The sequence below is a fragment of the Hydractinia symbiolongicarpus genome, chromosome 7 (genome assembly GCF_029227915.1).
Source record: "Hydractinia symbiolongicarpus strain clone_291-10 chromosome 7, HSymV2.1, whole genome shotgun sequence".
Classification (NCBI taxonomy): domain Eukaryota; kingdom Metazoa; phylum Cnidaria; class Hydrozoa; order Anthoathecata; family Hydractiniidae; genus Hydractinia; species Hydractinia symbiolongicarpus.
Window position 1 is genome coordinate 6,981,377 of NC_079881.1, and position 12,898 is coordinate 6,994,274.

At 35.9% G+C, this 12,898-nt stretch overlaps 1 protein-coding gene across 1 annotated transcript; it reads left to right on the forward strand.

The window, feature by feature from the left end:
- The first annotated feature begins 9,889 nt into the window (after positions 1–9,889).
- LOC130648906 (uncharacterized) lies at positions 9,890–12,298 on the forward strand. The gene is made up of 2 exons (XM_057455035.1): positions 9,890–10,121; positions 11,580–12,298. The coding sequence occupies exon 2, from the start codon at positions 11,637–11,639 to the stop codon at positions 12,147–12,149; it is 513 nt and encodes a 170-aa protein (XP_057311018.1). The 5' UTR covers positions 9,890–10,121; positions 11,580–11,636; the 3' UTR covers positions 12,150–12,298.
- Positions 12,299–12,898: the final 600 nt, after the last annotated feature.

Sequence of the window (12,898 nt, forward strand, 5' to 3'; positions counted from 1 at the left end):
AGGCCCAACTACAAATCACACATAAGATATAAGTGTTTTAACCTTCGGTAATGAATTTACGATCCCTGGAAAGACAATTCACGAAATGAATTCTTGACAGAGTTGTTTTTGAATTCGTTTCGCAAACTTTACTTTACAATTTCACAAATCAACTTTACACTCCGTTTTGTCTATATGCATTGCCCACAACGAAGCTAATTGTAACCTTTTTCCTACAGATGTTCAGTAATCCTCTCTGCACATAATGACACAATCGAATGTTTCAATGATACCCTGACCTGTTGGTCTAGTAGTATGATTCTCGCTTCTGGTGCAAGATGTCGCAGGTTAAACTCCCAGACTATTGCAATTTTGTGCATACGACTCCATTCTACTGTAAAAGGAAATAACCAATCAACTTACAATTGCTGAAAAATATTTTGGTTGAGCTTTCTGGTGACTTTGATTTGCATGGTTGACTCAACAATTCAAGAAATATAATTCAACATTCATGTTATGAATTTTTTAAAGAAAGAACAACATTTTTTGTGTTCTGTGTTACGGATATTTCAAATAAGACCATGTACAAGATGTCGCGTAAATACTTTCAAGGATTCCTATGGCCTGTTGCTCTAGTGATATGATTCTCGCTTAGGGTGCGAGAGATCCTGTTTTCAGCTCCCGGACAAGCCCAACTGCAAATCACACTTAAGTGGTAAGTGTTATAATCTTCGGTAAAAGCTTTACGATACCTGGAAAGATAATTTACGAAATGAAATCTTGACAGAGTTGTCTTTTTAATTTGTTTCGCAAATGTTACTTTACAGTTTCGCAAATCAACTTTGCACTCCGTTTTGTCTATATGCATTGCCCACTACGAAGCTATTTGTATCCTCCTTTCTACAGATGTTCAGAAATCCTCTCTGCACAATGAGACAATCGGAGGTTTCAATGATACCCTGGCCTGTTGGTCTAGTAGTACGATTCTCGCTTTTGGTGCGAGATTTCGCAGGTTAAACTCCCGGATTATTGCAAATTTGTACATACGACTACGTTCTACTATAAATGGTAATAACCAATCAACTGACAATTGCTAAAAAATATTTTGGTTGAGCTCTCCCTTGACCTGGATTTGCATGGTTAACTCGACAATTTATTAAATAATATTTAACATTCATGTTATGGGTGTTTTAAAGAAAGAGCAACATTTTTTGCGTTCTGTGTTATGGCTATTTCACGTAAGACCATGTACAAGCTGTTCCGTAAATATTTTAGAGGACTCCTATGGCCTGTTGATTGAATTCTTCACAGAGTTGTTTTTTGAATTTGTTTCGCAAATGTTACTTTACAATTTCGCAAATCAACTTTACACTCCGTTTTGTCTATATGCATTGCCCACCACGAAACTATTGTTAACCTCCTTTCTACAGATGTTCAGTAATCCTCTCTGCACAATGAGACAATCGGAGGTTTCAATGATACCCTGGCCTGTTGGTCTGGTAGTACGATTCTCGCTTCTGGTGCGAGATTTCGCAGGTTAAAATCCCGGATTATTGCAAATTTGTGCATACGGCTAAATTCTACTGTAAAATGTAATACCCAATGAACTGACAATTGCAGAAAAACATTTTGGTTGAGATTTCTAGGGACCTGGATTTGCATGGTTAACTCGACAATTCAAGAAGTAATATTCAGCATTCATGTTATGAACGTTTTGAAGAAAGAACAACATTTTTTGTCTTCTGTGTTACGGATATTTCACGTAAAACCATGTACAAGCTGTTGCGTAAATGTTTTAGAAGAATCCTATGGCCTGTTGGTCCAGTGACATGATTCTCGCTTAGGTTGCGAGAGATCCCGTGTTGAACTCCCGGACAGGCCCAACTGCAAATCACACATAAGATGTAAGTGTTTTAACCTTCGGTAATGAAGTTACGATCCCTGGAAAGACAATTCACGAAATGAATTCTTGACAGAGTTGTTTTTGAATTCGATTCGCAAATGTTACTTTACAATTTCACAAATCAACTCTACACTCCGTTTTGTCTATATGCATTGCACAACAAAGCTAATTGTAACCTCTTTCCTACAGATATTCAGTAACCATTCATGCATAAAATGACGCAATCGAAGGTTTCAATAATATTCTGTCCTGTTGGACTGGTAGTATGATTCTCGCTTCAGGTGCGAGATTTCGCAGGTTAAACTCCCGGACAGCCCCAATTGCTTATCGGAAGTTTGCGCATAAGACTACATTCTACTGTGGAGATAATAACCAATCAACTAATTAACTGATTATTAGGCGAGTATAATGCGTCATCAACTGACGCATTATACTCGCCTGTCATGATCAGAGGTCTGATCGGGGTGAACATTCTCTGTTGAGAATGAAATACGGATGTGCTATGATAATTACTCACCTATAGGTATATACACCATCCGGATAAACTATCTGAGTTTATCACTAACATATTGCCGCACGTAGTGTAGTGGGTTCGTCTGCGACTCACAGTTCTGGGGACCGCGGATCGAATCCCGCTTACTGCTTGGCAGTATGTTAGTGATGAACAAAGTAGTTCTTCTTCAATATGACTTACACGCATTATACTCGCCTGTCATGATCAGAGGTCTGATCGGGGTGAACATTCTCTGTTGAGAATGAAATACGGATGTGCTATGATAAATATTCACCTATATGTATACACACCATCCGGATTAGCTATCTGAGTTCATCACTAACATATTACCGCACGTAGTGTAGCGGGTTCGTCTGCGGCTCCCAGTTCTGGGTACCCCGGATCGAATCCTGCTCACTGCTTGGCAGTATGTTAGTGATGAACAAAGCAGTTCTTCTTCAATACAACTAACAATTGCTAAAAAACATTTTGGTTGAGCTTTCTCGTGACTTGGGTTTGCATGGTTGACTTGACAATTCAAGAAGTAATATTCAACGTTCATGTTATGAATGTTTTGAAGAAAGAACAACATTTTTTCTGTTCTGTGTTAAGGATACTTCACGTAAGAACATGTACAAGCTGTTGCGTAAATATTTTAGACGATTCTTATGGCCTGTTGGCTTTTACAGTAGAATGTGGTCTTATGCACAAAATTGCGATAAGCAATTGGGCCTGTCCGGGAGATAAACCTGCGATAACTCGCACCAGAAGGGAGAATCATACTATTACACTAACAGGCCATGATGTCATTGAATCCTGCGAATGTGTCATTATAATCAGAGAGGATTACGGAATATCTGTAGGAAAGATGTTACGAATAGCTTCGGTGTTAGCAATGCATATAGACAAAACAGAGTGTAATGTTGATTTGTGAAATTGTAAAGTAACATTTGCGAAACGAATTCATAAAACAACTCTGTCAAGAATTCGTTTCGAGAACTGTCATTCCAGAAATCGTAATTTTTTACCGAAGGTTATAACACTTTACACTTATGTGTGATTTGTAGTTGGCCTGTCCGGGAGTTGAACCCGGGACCCTTTGCACCCTAACCGAGAATCATGTACACTTCTTGAGTCAACCATGCACGTCCAAGACACGAGAAATCTCAACCGAGATATTTTTCCATAGGCCATAGGAATTCTTTACCGAAGGTTATAACACGTACCACTTATATGTAATTTGTAGTTGGGCCTGTCCGGAAGTTGAGTCCGGGTGCTCTCGCACCCTAAGTATCCATAACACAGAAGACAAAAAATGTTGTTCTTTCTTCATTCATAACAAGAATGTTGAATATTGTTTCCTGAATTGTCGAGCCAACCATGCAAATCCAATCACAAGAATGCTCAACCAAAATATTTTTCAGAAATTGTCAGTTAATTGGTGATTACCTTTAACAGTAGAATGTGGTGTTATGCACAAATTTGCGATAAGTAATTGGGCTAGTCCGGGAGTTTAACCGGCAACATCTCGCACTTGAAGAGAGAATCATACTACTAGACTAACAGGCCAGGATATCATTGAAACATGCGAATGTATCATTATATTCAGAGAGGATTACTGAATATCGGGAGGAAAGAGGTTACAAATTGCTTCGTTGTGTGCAATGCATATAGATAGAAGGGAATGTAAAGTTGATTTCTTAAATTGTAAAGTAACATTTGCGAAACGAATTCATAAAACAACTCTGTCAAGAATTTACTTCGAGAAATGTTAATCCAGAGATCGTAAATTCTTTACCGAAGGTTATAACACGTACCACTTATATCTGATTTGTAATTGGGCCTGTCCGGAAGTTGAGTCCGGGTGCTCTCGCACTCTAAGCGAAGATCATACCACTAGACCAACAGGCCACAGGAATCGTCTAAGTTATTTACGCAACAGCTTGTACATGGTCTTACCTGTAATATCCATAACACAGAAGATAAAAGATGTTGTTCTTTCTTCAAGACATTCATAACATGAATGTTGAATATTATTTCTTCAATTGTTGAGTCAACCATGCATGTCCAAGACACGAGAAATCTCAACCAAGATATTTTTCCGCAATTGTCAGTTGATTATTTATTACCTTTTACAGAAGAATGTGTTCCTATGCACAAGTTTAACTTGTGACATCACGCACCTGAAGCGAGAATCACACTACTAGACCAAACAGGCCAGAATATCATGGAAACCTGCGAGTGTGTCATTATGTGCAGAAAGGTGTACTGAATATGTGTAATAAAGAGGTTGCAAATAGCTTCGTTGTGGGCAAAGCATATAGACAAGACGGAGTGTAATTTTGATTTGTGAAATTGTAGAGTAACATTTGAGAAACGAATTCAAAAGGCAATTCTGTAAGAAATCATTTCGAGAATTGTCTTTCCGGAGATAATAAATTCTTTACCGAAGGTTATAACACTTGCCACTTAGTGTGATTAGTATTTGCGACTGTCCGAGAATTTAACCCTGGATCCTCTCGCACCCTAACCGAGTATCATACCACTATACCAACAAGCCTCAGGAATCGTCTAAATTATTTATGCAACAGCTTGTACATGGGCTTACGTGAAGTATCCATAACACAGAAGACAAAAAATGCTGTTCTTTCTTCAAAACATTCATAACATGAATGTTGAATATTATTTCCTGAATTGTCAAGCCAACCATGCAAGTCCAATCACAAGAATGCTCAACCAAAATATTTTTCAGCAATTGTCAGTTGATTGGTTATTACCTTCTACAGTAGAATGTGGTGTTATTCACAAATTTCCGATAAGCAATTGGGCCTGTCCGGGAGTTGTACCCGCCCCCTCTCGCCCAGCGAAACGAGAATCATAAAACGAGACCAACAGGCCGCGGGAATCCTGTAAAGTATGTACGGTACAGCCTCTCTCTTTCATATAAAACATTTGATAACATAGACGACAAAGAACTTGTTCCTTCTTCGAAACATCCATGACATGAATGTTGAAGATGATTTCTTGAAATGTCAAAATAAACTTGCAAATCAAATTCATGGAAGAAGTCTTTTAAGAATACTTTTTGAAAATTATCAGGTAACAGGACATTACCTCCCTACAGCAGAAAATTGTGCTTTTCACTAACGTATATTAAGTAGTTGGCTATGTCTAGGAGTTGAACCCGAGAATTCTAGAATCTAAAGTTATACATAAAATGGATGTTAAATACGTTTTCTTGAAATGTCGAAATAATTTGGGCAATCGAATTCACGAAAGAAATCATTCAAGAATTTTTTTTGAAAATTGTCAGTTCATAGAACATTACCTCCTCAAAGGAGAATTTTGTGATTTGGATAAACGTATAAGTGAGTTATTGGGTCGTCCGGGAGTTGAATCCGGGACCTCTACCACCCGAAGCGAGAAGTATACCACTAGACCAATAGGCCATGAAGTCCGTGGGAAGTGCGAGTGTAACAATCTATGCAGCGTGTTTTTCTGTCTATTCATTGCGATGACGTCAAAATGAGCATATCCACAACAAGGAGTTTAAAGTTGATGTATTGATTCGTCAAGTAAGGTCTGATAATCGAAATGATTGAAGAAATCCGTTAAGAATTCTAACTGTGTAAGTTTTGCTGATAAAGCCAGACTACATAATTTCTGGTGCCAAGTTCATTCCACTATAACTAAAGTGCTTGACTTGAGTTGGCTCTTTAACCACCATAAAGTGTGAGAGATCCCTTCAGAAAAGTAACCCTAGTGCTAAAGGTCAAGGTAAATTTGAAAACAAGGTAAAGAGACCTTCCCGAACACGTCACATGAATTCCCTTGTCCCTCAGTAATTCTTAAATGATTTTGTTATAAAGTAAATAGTCGTATTGAAAGTAAACAAAAAGTAAACAAATAATTTTTCTGAAAAAAAGTTTATAAAAAACAGAATCTCGGGTGACGATAACTTGGTCTCCAGTCTCGAGTCTTGGTACCGTGGCAGATTAGGACAACTATATCTTACTTCAACCGTAATATAGGCCGCTTGTTCGAAACAAGCAGCCGCGTATCAAAACTGGAGGCCGCATGTTCAGGACTGGTGGCCACGTGAATCAAACAATCTGGTCCTGCAAATACACAACGGAGTCTGTGTTTTATGCCATATGAAATTCCGGCGGCCGATAAGTATAATCAGCGGCCGCTGGCTTGAAATGAGCGGCCGCTTGTTTCAATAGGCAATGGGATATCGGCAAAAACACACATACTTATTTACATCTCGACCTTCAAGATTGCAACCAGCGACGATGCCAATTCGTACACGAAGGTACTGATATTTTAAATTTAATTGGGTATTTATGCTGGCATACATTAAGTTTTTTTGGAATAAATTTTTATCAGATAGTGTGTTTTTTTATAGATTGACTAATTTTTATGTGCACTATGTCTATGGATTATGTCCGAGAGATTGAGAATAGCTACTGATTTTGGTGCAGGATTTGGTTGTGCTTAATGTATTTACTTTATGAAACTATTTTTTTCTTTTGTTACTGATTTGGTCGAAGTTTTATATTTTAGTAACTTTTTTTATATTAAGTCCCTTTCGACACTTTTCCACCTGATTTTAAGGGTATCTTTTGTTAGATTTTTGTTCTTTTTATAATTCTTTGATACTGTGAGAGAAGTCTCTCTGCCTTTTAAGCTCCACCCTTTGACAAATTTGTTTTTATAAATATGCGTGAAAGAATATCTGATATTAATTTTTAAGAAGATATATACCGTAAAAACACTGTATACAACTATACTTGTCTATTTCTTGTACAAAAGCAGTTTTACGTAAAGGTCGAGTGCTGTCTTTACATCTCTCTTCTATAATTCTTTTTTTGTAAATAACACTCAATCAATTCGTGAATTTCGACATCCTTAGCAATAGGACAGTGCTGAATTCCCATGACATTCTCTGGAACGGCTATATTACTATCAGTAATATCGCAGCCTTGGTCGTGGTACACAATTTGAGTAGGAATTGCATAAATTAAATATGGTTTTTCCCTAGGCGCCGATAATGATTGTCAGCCCAAACTTTTGAAGCAAGTACCGGCAAGTTGTAATAGCTCTCTTGTGCACAAAATTCAATATGCTGCACATCTCAATAATTGTCAATTTTATTTGATTCCTATAATACTTGACCAGTTCTTCGTCGTTTTGATTAGAAGCGACACGTTCATGCAGTAAAGAATGCATCGCGATAGTGAAGATACGTCCAAAAAGGGTGTGCTATGGTCAAATCGACTATTTTACGGACCACGCTAAATATTAAACAGACCAGAAGATGGCCAAAAAAGAATTTCAGACACGCGGCCGCCTCTTTCAAAATAGCAGCCGCCAGTTAATACAAGCGCCCGCTAATTTCGACCCAAACTGGCGGGTGCTAGGCTTGAAAAAGCGGTCGCTAGTTTCAATACGCGGTTGTTTGGTCGAAACAGGCGGGCGCTTGATTGCAACAGCGGCGGATGAAGTAAGATGGAGTTGTTCTAATAAGCCATATAGTTGAAAATAGCGACGGAAAAACGATTTTACCATCACTGCAGCTTCCTTTTGTACTAAATCATTCACCTTCGGGGCGTGTTTAATTAAAACTCTGTCTACATAACCTTCATTCATTCATAAGTAAATGGTATTTTTATCCAGCATAAACTTCTGCATTAGTAACTTCCTAAAGCAGGATTTACACGATTCAACTAGGTTAAATCCAAAATTTGAAACATGTAAGTGTAAACAGCCTTTCAGCTTAGTTGTAAATTTCATTGAAGTGCTTTCAGTTATAAAAGAAAAATAAACTTAGGATTACATCCCACATCCGCTATAGTAACTTCCTTTCAACGTGTTGACAAATTAGAGCAGTGCTTCAACTGATTGAAGCACTGCTCTGCTCAATTTGTTATAGCAACTCAATTAGTTGAGTCATGTAAACACTGCTTAAAAGCAACTTATACTTCGGTTCCCATTAGGCATTAACTATGACTTATAAGCGCCCTGTCTCCGACAATGCAAAGTTATATTTTTTTATTTCGAGTAGAACATTGATATATCAACCTAAATAAAGATTTAACAGCCGCAACACTTTAATTAACTCTGTGATTAACGTCAAAATTTTTGCTTTTAATCATTCCACTAATTGGTTTTTTTTTTCCACTTACAAGTTCGGCCTTCCGCACGTCAATGTTGTATGAATTACTAATGCTTATATTACGTTGACAATGCGATGCGTCCCTATTTTCAGTGTGATTGCTAATTCAATCAAGCTGTGTAGTTAATGTCAATATCACTTTTAAGTCTCGAGTTTGCTTACTGCTATTTTGAAATTTCTAACGCTTTTCGGTTACACCACTATGTCTATTGTTTAATCGAATGGTCCCCACCGCTGGATCTGACCACCTCCATCACTATATATCATCGTTAGTTATCTTTAACCCTATTTGGTATGGGCTTTTTTGTCCCTTGTAAGTATGGGGGGGAGTGCCCGCGGGCTGTAACTTTTGTTCGGTTTGGTTTTAAGTGACGAAACTTGGCCCAAAGAAGCATCAATATGTTGTGACTTAATTAGTGACAAAATATTTAGGTTGACATGTGATCACAAGAAGTGATGACATCATAATGAGACAATGGTTGACGAACATGTGTCTTTCTTGGAAATTCTCTTTTTTATCTTTTTTAAAACTATTTACAGTACTAGTCATTAAAAAAGTAATATAAGAATGTAAGATATTATTAGGAACATTAACAGGTGGTATAAAGAGAAAGGATTTCTCTAAGCAGAAAATGGAAATCGATCAAAATCTTTAAGAATTTTTTTGAAAAACATATATTTGAGAACCTTAGTGTTAGTACCTGTCATGGAATAAAACTTTGTATATCTATTAGCACTTACGTCAGTAGCTACTCAATAAAGACAATTTGGATTGACATGGGACAAAATGACCTATGACATTATCATATGACAATAGAAATAGAGAAATAGGAAATTACAAATATTTTGGTCTGTAAATTACCAATATTCCGGTCTGCAAATTACACAGTATGCATGTCACTATTGTATGATGACTTTTTGTCACTATCACATACATAATCCCATATTCATACAACTGGTTAGTTTAGAAAGCATTTATTTTTAGCACTACAATAAAAAAAGTTGATATGGCCACCTGTCAAAAAGGAGAAAGTGACATTGACAGGACAATTTTCGGAAATATTTTTTTTTATTTTCCGAACGTCCAATAAAATTTAGGAAAAGTCACAAAATTTCAGGTAATTTCATACAGTATTTAAAAAGTTATTAGACTTTGAAAATGCTGCGGGCACTTTATGCCCCCCATACCAAATAGGGTTAATTATAAGACTACAAGAGCTTTTCTGCAGTTAAGTATTGTCTGTGGAATACTAAGAGGGGTAGCTGAAAGTTATGCTTCCTTATCAGAGCCGCTTGATGTAATAACAACATTAACAGTGATTAAGGAAGTGTAAAACATTGAAAAAATAAAATTGTTGACAATTACTTAAAGATTATAATAACATCATTGCAATTTTCTTCAATCTATTTGTCCAATCAAAAAGAGTCATTGCTCAGCATTTTAATCGAATAATGGGCTTGACGAAATTATTAATTGCACGAATTCACGAACGTAAGGATTGTGACTGTGTGACTGAACTTTTTAAAGTGGAATATTACAAGTCGATAAAAACTAAAGAAACTATCAGGTTAGTATATGTGTTTTTTTATTTGATCCATCTAAAAAAACAAGAACATTATTTAACTAACTTATTTAAATGGATTGTGGCAGGAATTTTGTGAACATTTAAAACGTATCTTTTTCATTTTTGAAAATAGTTATAATGAAACCTATATACAATAGGGAACATATATTTATTAGCTGTGGAACACACAGCTTCTAGTTTCGGATGGAACTCGAATATAGTCCTAATCTTTCGCATTTTATCGAAGATATGTCTTTCTCGGACGGGGCTAGTAAAATTGACGTTTAATTTGTCATTTTAAAAGTTGTATAGCTCAGGTTTGAAAAAGATCTCTTTTTGATCTTTCGATCTTGTAAATACTTTGTATTTTTCTATACCTGTATATGCTAGTAAATACACCATCCCATTTTTAAACGTGTATATCTTAGACAAACTAATTTGTGCTAAGCATTCCATACTTGGTATGCGACATGATTTAATTTAACTATGTGGCAACCTGACCTGCAACGCTAACATTTTGTTTTAAAAACTTTTTTGTGTTCCATGTTTTAAAGTGTTTCCTCGATGCTGTATATAGTTTATTGACATAAACTTGCTCTAACGCATGGACCTTTGTGTCATTACGACAAGCTACTATTGGCTATTATTGGCACAACTTTTAATAGAAAACTTAATTATTCTACAAATGAAAGTGATTTATTTCGCTGTATTTCAGTCTTACGTTTGTGATAAGTAATAAAAAATCACCTGATGCAAATGCAAATTACTAGAAAAGCAAGACTGCAGTTTTAAATGGCTTGAGATACGTTGATGATTAGAAATTGGCTTTCTGTTCATATGAGAACTATAGAGTAGAAGAAATTGGTTGCTGGCTTGCGTCTCTTAATAAGCTAAAACGCAGATAAATAAGTCGCAGATCAATAAGCAAAACTCAGCTTCGTTATAACATCGGTTCCACAGCTGTATATTTAACCACAATTTTTGGTTTTCAATATCTCTTTTTTGATAATAAGAAAGTTCTAACGTTGTTTTTAACAGTGAGGAGCACTACTTTAGATTTCAGCCGATTTGTAGTTCTAATTTATTAAAGTAAGAAAAAATTATTTCTTGTTGATGCTCTATAATTATGTTCGTAAACAACAGAGCCAAATAAATTGTTATTTAGTCTGCACTATTTTTTCTTAATCTCTGGATTCGGATTGTTCAAATTGTTGGAAATATGATGTGAGAACAGGGTTGTGTTCTTATAAAAAAAACGCCTGTGGCTAAGGATAATAAGTCTCCATAGTCAATGTTTGCGTCTTACCTATTATTGTATGAAAGAAGGATTGTATGTCCGTCCTTGGTACCCAATAAGAGTGGTATAAACGTTACATGATATTTCTTGTTTATGTTATTTTTCTTTATGTTATGTTATTTTTCTTTCTTACAAAAAGTCAAGAATGTATTTTTTTATTTTAGTAAAGCTCTACCAAATTTTGAATTCAGCCAAAAATAATTAAAAATTAAATTGCAACAATGAAGACAAGCCCAGCCAAGATCATCCTCATTATTGGTTCAATCATAGCATTAATTTTTCTTTCAAGTTCCTGCGGTGGAAATGCGTGGATAAAGTCTCCAAAGTCCACCTTGGGTTTGTGGAAGGGCTGTGTAGAAATTAATTCGCAAAATGTTTGCTTAAAACTACCAAATTCAGTAGTAGAAAAATACGGACTTGGACTGTTAAGGGGTCTTTTGATTGTTGCTGTTCTTGCAAGCATTTGTGCGGTCGCCATGAGTGTTTTAACGCTCTTCACTGGACGTTTTGCTGGATTTGCTGCCGCTATTTTTCTCATCGTAGCTGGCGTCACATCAGTTTCGGCTGTTATCATTTTTATTGAAACAAGAAAGTTATTTCTTATTGGTGGACTTGATCTAAACGAATTAATCCCCTTTTCATGGAGCTACATCATGGGATGGATTGGAGCAATTGTATGCTTCTTATCTACCTTGTGTGGATTTTACATTAGTTGTATAGAGCAGCAGGATTAACGACGTCACGAAAACACTATCGCAACAAACTTTTGAAATGTTCATTTTTTTTAACTTTCCATTGTTATACCTTTATTAGGTTTTATTGAGATGTTAATTTGTAAGGTGCATTTCGTTAATTAAAATTCGTATAAAAAACTTGAGTTCTATTTATTGTTATTATTATTATTGTCACATGATATTGTCCATAACTTCGTGCTGATTAAAGCCTGAATTTGGACTTCTTTGTTATACCTTTCTCACCGTTTCTTTTGTTGACCTACTGAATCAGCTTTATAGTACAGAAAGTAACGAGAAACGGAAAAGAGAAGTAGAGAATTATTTAGCCAATCAGGTTACTTCATTTTATGATAATTGCATTAAGGTGTATTTACTTACTGTATAAAAATGGTTGCTTATTATCAAAACTCCTTTTGATGAAAAGTATTATATTGAGCTGGTAAGTAAAATATGTGCCATGCTTGATTGGTGCAACCCAGTTTCCTATTTTCTTATATCAAAAAAAGCTATTCAGTTGTTAAAAAAAATCGCTAATTTTCAGTTCAAATAGGCTAATTTTTTAAGATACAGCGTCTTTCTAAGCTGCGAGTGGGTTGATTTTACCTGCCTCTGCACGAATACGGTTAAGGCATTATTGAAATTCATGGATTTCTCAGAGATTCCCCATTCTTTAAGTTTATTATATTCTTTGTCTTGAAAAATTCATCAATTTAAGTAAGTATTTATTAAATTTTTGCAAATAGGATCCG